The following is a 9,689-nucleotide window of genomic DNA, read 5'->3' as shown; positions in this document are numbered from 1 at the left end:
AAACCGGAAATGGATCTAGGTGATCGGCGTCGAATAATTGGGATCTTTCTCCTCCAGTCTCATCGGCGCACGGTAAGAGGACAGTAACGTTATTTTCAGCCCGATTGTTTATTCATTTCACGGCAAACCATCTGATCAACATATCAAGCCATAGTAAATAAAGCCGTTACTGACGATCAAGGAATTATAAACGACCCCCCCCCCCCCCTTTCCTTCACGCATGATGAAGCATAATGTATACCGATCATATACATTTGAATTTTTTAATATAGTGTGTATAGGAGAGAAACGCCAATCGATAATCTATTGTGCTTCAGGGCCTATAACTACTGTTTTTGGAATTACAGCAGAAAAGATTAAAAACATACTTATATTCTCGACGCTAGTAACACAACAATGTATGAATGAAAAAATATAACGTTCCCACATCCTGAACGATAGATAATCGATGTTGAATGGGCCATAGTAATGTCAATATAGCAATACAATTTAAAAAGTTATAGCCCTGCAAAGAAGGTAAACATTTCCATAGGGTTATAGTGCTGGCAGACTGGCTATATTGATGGATATAACTTATGGCGGGGAATGTGTTAAGCCCGATCCGCCCGGTACTGGGCCAAGATTTATATCACGTCACTAATAGATCAATGCAGTCGGCGTATTAAATTAAGTGATGTTGCGATTCTTTTTATTTATTTCTTTATATTTTCTTTAAATGTAAAACACTACTATAGAATAAAGTCAAATAAAATCACTCTCTCATTCATTGTCTGCGGGAGATAGCATGAATCTCTGCTGAGTTCCCCTTTAACCCCTTAAGCCCAATCGGGCCGAGATGTATTTAATGTTGCACAAATAGATCAATACAGTCCGTATTAAGTGATATTGTGTTTTTTTTCTTCAAATATAGCAAAGAGTAAAGACCCTAACCCTATCAAAACAGCAGTCAAAGTGTATATTTTCAGCACTACCTTTGTTCACCAATGATTTTAAGTGTTATTAGTGAGATATGAGCTTGTAAAAAAATCATTTGCACCGGAAAACGGACGATTTAGAGGCGAGGACAGGAAAGCGGTCATGAAATCGTTGTAGTCCTAAGAAAGAAAGAGGAGACCCAGGGCTTTCGATGGACATCTGCATTTCATAAAACTACACTACCCAGCTCACCAGCCACATACAAACCATTTTTCTCTTACAAATATTGATCTGACAATCGTGGTTATATCTCACGGTTCGAACAAACCTCAACGTTATTGCCATAAAATACAACGTATATTGTTTCTTTAACTTTTTGTGAACGCCTAGAAAAAAACTGCTATGGACATTATACAAAAGTAACTGTACTTACAGTAGATTTAATTCAGAGTCTTTGCTGCCTTGTAACGGGCGCCTGGTGGTACTAAATCCAGATTTAACTCTGCCATTGGAAAAGGGAGATTTGGGCTTGATTGATTGATTGATTGATGATCCATAGATGTATGACTTGGCCATAATAAGGTAATTTATAGGCCTGATATTCTATATTCTACATTCATATTTCAAATTGCATGTGTCCGGATGGCAAAATTCAGTACTGTATCTACAAAAAACCCTGTAAATCATCTGCCCTTTATTAATTTGCTTAGATTCTTAGTACACTTCATCTCAAGCAATTTTAACTCAAAAGGCAATTTTCCACTTTTGGTCAATGTTAGCATGGTGTTATTCACCATCAAAAATAGAAAAGAAACTATTAAAAAAAATTATATTCTCCTTTGGTTCATTACAATTTACTTGGTCATAGTAACAGACGCAATATTCCTGACACTGGGAATACATTCCCTGAGGTCCATAGATGTCCCTAGATACCAAGAACATGCAAATGGACCTTGTAGAAGTGGAGCAATCTTCCATCTACTTGGGTATGTACTTTTAGGCACATTTTCTGAAAATATGCCTAGGGCTTATGAGGTTAAGGCGTCTGAAGCATTCATAGTTAGAAATGTGTTCTAATACAGGAAATCAATATGTCAGGCATGAGTGTAGCTGCAGCCATGTTATCCAAACTTTTCTTTTGTTTTTTTTAAGGTATGGTGAAATGGATTCACCTATGACCTTTTGTTTTATTTTGTATTGATTATGTATGTGATATATGACTGATTTATAGTACTGAATGTTTCATATTTGTATGTGTATATCTGTGAGGACCCCAGGAAGAATAGTCAACACGTTGATGACTAATGGGGATCCTAATAAACATAAACATGGAACAACCAGAATGCGTGTATGCACAGGGCACTCGGAAATATTTAAGATGTTCAGTTTGTAATATAAATAATTATATGATGATTATATTGATTTAGAATGTTTCCAATCCGCAATGTAATTGATGAGGACTGGAGACCACCCTGTGGTTTCAAGAAACATTTGCAATCCACCCACCAGCTGACTTTTTTATTTAAATTTTTTATTTTATTTTACTATTTTATTTTCCATGTGTAACCTACCTGATGGAGGACTCTTAAGACAGTTGTCTTGATGAGTCCAGCTTTGTAAATGAAACGCATGAAACAATGCTGGTTTCCATGACTGCATTAGCTAAATTCATTAGCAGCTACCTTCTAGTGTTCCAAAGAAGGTTGCCTTTCCTGTGCGGAGGACCTTAACCACGTTAAGCGTCGCTGCGTCGCTGTCCCTGCTATTCCTTCCTAATGGAGACTTCCTGTTTCAGTGAGTACAGCATGGTCGAGGACGAGGAGGATCTGCCCCACCACGATGAGCGTCTGTGGCGCCTGGGGAACATCAACCGTCTCCAGGCAGAGTCCATGCTGAGGGGGAAGAGAGATGGCACCTTCCTAGTTCGCGACAGCAGCAAGTCGGGCTGCTACGCCTGCTCTGTGGTGTATGTATCATTTACACTCACCCAGGCCAGCATAGGAAATTAGCGGGGGCTCAGGGCAGAAATGTCAGTGAGGTTCAGAAAATCCTGTATTGATTACCGGTATACTACTACCAAAAACAAATTACATCCCAAAATTAAGAGGTCGCCAGCCCCCTAGTCCAGGAGGAATGCGGCCCAAATTAAATTGACATTATCAACTTCAGAGGCCAGAATGTGAGACCTATAAACACATTTACTATCCAATATCATTGTGAGGCTGAACAACAGGACCCATTGACTATGTAAATGTGCTAAAAAAATAAACATTTACAGACTTTTTTTAAATAGCTAAAAGCTAAAAGTGATGTAATTTTGCAACCAAGGGTCTTACAGGAGCAAACCCTCTAAACAGCAATGCATGAAACACAGTGGAATTAACTGTCCTCTTTCTCCTTACCTCCCCCCAGTGTGGATGGTGAGGTGAAGCATTGCGTCATCAACAAGACCCACACAGGCTATGGTTTTGCCGAGCCCTACAACCTGTACGGCTCGCTGAAGGAGCTGGTCCTCCATTACCAACACACGTCCCTGGTGCAGCACAACGACTCGCTCAACGTCACCCTGGCCTTCCCCGTCTACAGCCAGCAGAGGCGATGAGCGGCCAAGCCCACGTCCCAGTGACTCCCAACAGAGACTGTGAAGAGACTTAACACCTACTCCCATCAGAGACTGTGAAAAGACTTAACACCTACTCCCATCAGAGACTGTGAAAAGACTTAACACCTACTCCCATCAGAGACTGTGAAAAGAACAACTTTTCCCAATTCAATCTGATCAAAGACTTGTGTGTGTGGGGGGGTGGAGGGTCAACAACATGTCCCAGTTGACCTCCATTAGTGGCTTTGATAAAGAACCAGTGTATCCCATGTTACTCTCTATAGAGAATTAGTTCAACCCTATCCCACAATTTTCCCCAATTAGCAACATGAGGAGTGACACCACGGCATCCCACCTAATCCCCCTTTCACTCAGCGAGGAGATTGGTCATCCCACATACTGCACAAAACTAAAAGGACCAGTGACTGACCTGGGGTATTTCATTTCAAACCTTTATTTAAACTAGAAAGGCAACTGAGGTTTCCCTCATTTAAAGTCATGTTGAGTGTACATATAGAATTAAACAAAGAAAGGCCTATAAAATCATAACAATAAGACAAGTAAGGATAACGATCAATAAAAAATTTACTACGCAGTACCCCATAATAGAGTGAGTGGCCCTTCCCCACATCTTAAAGGGGACATGCATTGCTATTCCTTTCACTATTTGGGCAACTTTACACAATTCCTGTGAGTCTATGGAACACATCTGTAAAAACAAATTCAAAAAAATTCATTGTTTTATATTTTTAATCAAGTACTCAAAAGCAAAATTTTCGACTTTAAGATTCCAAGCTGTTTTGGCTGGGCTCCGCCCATAAGCGCTTTGAGTGACAGTCACCCACAGTCTGCGACTGGCAGGGGGATACTAATTAATTTCGCCGCGAGGCATAATCCCATGGGACAATGCATTGGTAACTTGTTTCAAATGACAATATATACCCCTGTGATTATTATTGCACGGATCGCAATATGCGCGTGGGAGTCAAAGAAAATTTGACAGTGATATCCCAGGGAGAAGACCCACACCAGCCCTGCACGCACACATTTACACACACTCCTGCACGCGGGCTCTCTCTCTCTCTCTCGCTCGTTCTCTGCTGTCTGTCGGCACCCTCTGTTTGAGGAAGTAATTCCACTCGCTCTGTTGTTGAGCGAATTGTTGATTGGCTCTGTGGTTGTAGTCACCGCCCACAATCAGCTCCTTGCTACGTCGCATTGCGAGTCAAATCAGAATGACCTAATTCACTGGGGGAGGAGATTGTCTCAACTGAATTAGAGCAATCCGCCAAAATGGTAATTAGAGACACGGACTCATTGATACTAACCCCCATTGCTATAAAACACTGCTAAACACTGGAAAAGGCCATTTATAAGACACAGGACCTTTAACAACTGCCAGGAGTAATGGGGACACTGAATCAGATATAATATATCTGCTTAGAGTATAAATTCTTGAGATGCACCCGGTTAAACAACTTGGAACGTTTCACATCCCATTTATCTGGGGAAAAATCACCTTCTCTATCCCATTTTACATCCACCCAATAGAGTGACCACCCCTAGGATATCCCACCTAGCCACGAGACCTCCAAGCACATTCTGACTTAACACCCATCTTGTCCATCTGTGTTGGGTCTGAGCATCAGAGAATATGACTATGCATCGTGACAAGCATGAGAAAGACAAGGACGATGTCGAAGATGAAAGGATGGACAATCTAGAGAGGGAGACGTCTCTTGACATGCTAACACTGTGAGTGAAGAAAACGAACGGGCTTCGAAAGCGATGGCAAAATGACAGACGGACATTTCATCTTTTTCCTATTAGTGGTGCTCATTTATTTCAAGACTTTTCAAATTCCTCTTTCCTTTCTATTTACCAACCGTGGTTGTGCAGAGTCTGTGAGTGTGTGTGTGTGTGTGTGTGAGGGACAGAAAACTAAGTGTTTTTTCGTTAAGTGATTTGCTGTGCTGAAGAATAATCTGGTCTACTTTTATTTGAATAATCATCTATTGGTACAGGTGCTACAGTAGATCAACCCAAATCTCTGCCTACAGTGTGTATAATCTCGTATCTCTGGGGGGGGGGGGGGGGTTGTTACGCACAATTTCCTCCAACGGCAACGAAAAGGGATTTTGGTCATCGCTGGGGTCCGTCCTCAGACACGGCGAGTGCCGCACGGGGAAGTTAGGACCCGGTTCTCGGTGCCCGACCCTAGTCATGGCTGCCTGCCACTCCACCCCTCCCTGCTCCTCATCGCTGTCCTCCACTCCCGTCTTTGTCACTGTTGGTGAACATTTTCTTAAGAAAAACCACCTCATTTTCAGATGAATACCAATATTTTTGCTCACCGATCATACAACTTGGTCATGAAGCTTCTCGCACCCATAAAGGACCTATTTTCACACGCCAATAGGGACATTTTTCCTTCCGCTTTGCGGATCAAGAAATAAAAAATAAACGGATTCTCAGAAGATGTGCAGGAGATGGGTCGGTAAATTCCATTCTCTGAATTCAGATGCCGTTCATTCTGAAATGGCTGTTTCCAATGGTTCCATTTCCAATAGGCTACACACGCTAGCTTCTCCATCTATTGTGTGTGATGGTCAAACCAACAGCAAAGCGAGAGGGCTTCACCTATGTTCATAGAGCTAGAGTTACAATACATGCAAATAACTATTGATATTGTTCTTTTATCTTTAAGGATGCTATCTGCTTGTGTGTTTTTTTTCTTTTATTTCTTTTTCTTTTAGACTTGATTGGTCTTTCTCCTCATCATGTTGTCTATACGCTGTGTTGAAATACCACCGACTATGTTGTCCCCCACTGTTAAAAGAAAACTACCCATCCTGGCTTTAAATTGTGTTGCTATTAACGTGTGTTGTTTTCCCCCACAACATACCTGCAACACGTATGCGTTTAGTAAGCCACAACAAATTTTTTTACCAGCTTATTATGAAAATGTGAAATTATTCATCCCCAATTATCATCTACATTGACTAGAGTATTTAGGAAAACATGGTTGAATCTGCATTGTGTCGGTGGAAGTGACTCATTCATATCTTAGAGCTGTGGTTTTCAAACTATGTGACACCGGCAGGGGAGTCTCAGTTTATTTAAAAAGGACAGTACACATTAATCAACATTACTGTAAATGTGCCAGTTTTGGCCAGCTGGCTAATTTGCAACTGTAGTCCTTTTGGCAAGATGTTATAAAACCATACACCTAAAACAGAAGCATTAAAAGTAAAACACAACATTTACAACACAATCCAGCATGATAATAGTAAAAGCAATAATTAAGAATTACACAATGAACTGATTAAAAAGTGGTCACATGTTTGATTTGTTAATAGCCAGGTCTTGACTTTTTTTTGTAAAGGTGTGGTAGGTAGCACAGTGTCTTATTTCAGTTGGTAGGATGTTTCAAAACTGGGTGGCTCTGACTGCAAAACAGGATTGACTGAAGCAGCTGGTACATGAGCCTGGCATCCTTATCTAAGTGAAAGGCTTTTTTTAATACTATACTGTAATGCATTATTTTCACAAACGGTTGGTTTTATTTTAGCTAAATTCAACTTTTTGCCCCGCTGGGGACCCATAGTTTGAAATCCACTGAGTTAGAGTGCATTACTTTGGTAGTAGAAGATCTATTGTATTTGGGTTTTATTTGGAGACATTGATGGTTTATAATACAATGTCTTTGTTTTATTTGTTAATATATCTGAGGCACATTCTGGGACAGTTTCACAGACGTGAATTGAACCTATAGTCTAAAACTTAAAGGTTTTGTCGGTCGAGATCTTAAAAGGGAAGACATCTGCATCCCCTTAACAATTGTATGTATTGAGCCGTACTGTATTGTACCCATTCTGCAATCTGTTAAATAAAGTTTTCATTCATTCATTCACAAGTTCTAGTTAGCTATAAGTTAGACTGGCCTGAATAAGGTCACATGCTTATTTCCTGCAAGCTGTTCCTTTGTGCGCTCAGTATTAATTGATTTCCAGTACAAACGATGTTATGTGTAATGTGTATTTCTGATTATGCTACAAAATGGGGCACACACACGAACCAAACCATTTCTCCCCAGAGACCAAGTGTTTAGACTGAGGGCGAGCCATTGCTGAGAAAGAGCATGTGTGTGAGTTTGTGTTTCTTGACTGTTTGACTTCAGTTTTCATTCCGTAGACGCTGTATTTTCTGTATCAGAAATCCAGTTAGTTGTTTTTGGTTGCCCTCCCCCTTCTCTTTTTTGCTTGTCATTTATGCTGTAATGCCAGTGTCATGGACATGATGTCACAATGGAAAATAAAGCACCAAATTCATGAAACTTTGTGAACTTTTTACTTTAACAGCTGCTTTTGTGTGAAATTTCTTTTTTAGCATATGTATTTTAGAAATATAATTGAATTCATAGAAAGTTAATGATGAATGAACATGCAAGCTGCTGTTAACAAATTAAAACAATTGTCCCTTTTGTGCTTTGCTAATGGCTAATTAAAGGAACATGCCAACATTATGGGAAATGCCCATTTACAGGCACACATAATTTATAAAGACAAACACATACTACAGGCACACAAAGACACACACAAACTACAGGCACACACAAAGACAACTCAAGGCACACACGCACACTACAGACACACACTAGTGGCACACAAAGATCTCAAGGCACACACGCACACACAAAGACAACTCAAGGCACACACGCACACTACAGGCACGCACAAAGACAACTCAATACACAGACAAAGACAGTAGTGTTTATGTGTATTGAGCCATACTGTATTGTACCCATTCTGCAATCTGTTAATAAAGTTTTCAATCAATCAATCACACATACACACACTACAGGCACGCACAAAGACACAAAAACAGACACATTCTACAGACACACACATACAGGCACCCACACACACACTGGGGGTTTTGGAAATTTGAAGAATTCTTATCAAGCACCCATCACACCCAAATACATATTCACACACATGCACACACACAAGCAGCGCCCCCCCCCCCCCCCACACACACACACAAACAGCCCCCCCCCATCAGCCACTATGCTGATGAAGCAGGAGCCACAGAAGGAAAGGACATACTAGAGATCAGAAAATTTACACTTTTCATAGAATTGTTCTCCTAAGCAACAGTTAACTAGTTTGTATTTATACATTCATAACTGTATAGATGTATATCGTACCCCCCTATCTCAAGCCCCACCCTCTTTTCTTGATCCTCCCATCACAACTGTTGCTTCCTTCTGTCCGAGGGGGTAGGAGGAAGGAGGGATCTCAATCTCAATACACATCCCCAATCTGCTGCCCTGGAGAGACATTTTGCCTTTCTCTCCATCCTTAGTAAACTAGCACTCTGCTTTTTCCATTCATTTTAAAGTGTAAATTCAGAATGTTGGAATAATAGCCCTGCTTAACAATGATGTTGTTGATCAGTAGAGTCCTTTCTCAACAGGCACACACACACACACGTACATAAAGACACACGCACACAAAGACACACACTCACAAACACACATACACAAACACACACACAAAGACACACGTACACAAACACACACATTATTGTTTTTGGTGTCTTATAATCCCGCAAGGGATGGGTCGTCGGACATGACACGAAAATAAATTTTCATAAATTCATTCATACACACACACACACACACACACACACACACTACATGGTTGCACAAAAACATACACCAGGCACACACAAACACTCACACACAAACACCCCCCCCCCCGCCTCCAGACACATACACACACAAACACACACACACACACACACACACACACACACACACACACACACACACACACACTACAGGCACACACAAACACTCACACACAAACACCCCCCCCCCCATACACACACAATGCCAGACTCGAGATCCTTCTGCTTCCAGAAGGTGCCAGGCGATTCTGTGTTCCTACAGCTGTCAGATGACCCCCCACCCTGCCCCCGCCTCTTTGGCTACTAACATTTGCTGGTGAGTTCTCAGCTGTCATCGTACCTATGCCCTAAATAGACTTTATCAGGACCAGGCCATGTGTCAAGGGGGTGGCTGTGGCGATTTGGTGCAACGTTCCCCCTACAGACTGCACATGCACCCCTGTTCCTTATCAGTGATGGTCCTGTCCTGTCTTGGTTC

General features: G+C 41.2%; 1 protein-coding gene across 2 annotated transcripts in view; it reads left to right on the top strand.

The window, feature by feature from the left end:
* The window catches only part of LOC311240881 (phosphatidylinositol 3-kinase regulatory subunit alpha-like), a 68,239-nt gene extending 60,386 nt beyond the window's left edge, over window positions 1–7,853 (top strand). For both annotated transcript variants that reach the window (XM_084329483.1, XM_084329484.1), the window contains 2 exons: window positions 2,711–2,881; window positions 3,328–7,853. In XM_084329483.1, the coding sequence (XP_084185609.1) occupies window positions 2,711–2,881; window positions 3,328–3,517 (361 nt within the window). In that variant the 3' untranslated portion in view covers window positions 3,518–7,853. The remainder of the gene's footprint in view (window positions 1–2,710; window positions 2,882–3,327) is intronic.
* The last annotated feature ends 1,836 nt before the right edge of the window (window positions 7,854–9,689 follow it).

The sequence above is a fragment of the Notolepis coatsorum genome (genome assembly GCF_963971535.1).
Source record: "Notolepis coatsorum genome assembly, chromosome: 1".
NCBI classification, from domain to species: Eukaryota; Metazoa; Chordata; class Actinopteri; order Aulopiformes; family Paralepididae; genus Notolepis; species Notolepis coatsorum.
The sequence above is the reverse complement of the archived record's forward strand: the minus strand, read 5'-3'. Positions and strand labels throughout refer to the sequence as shown.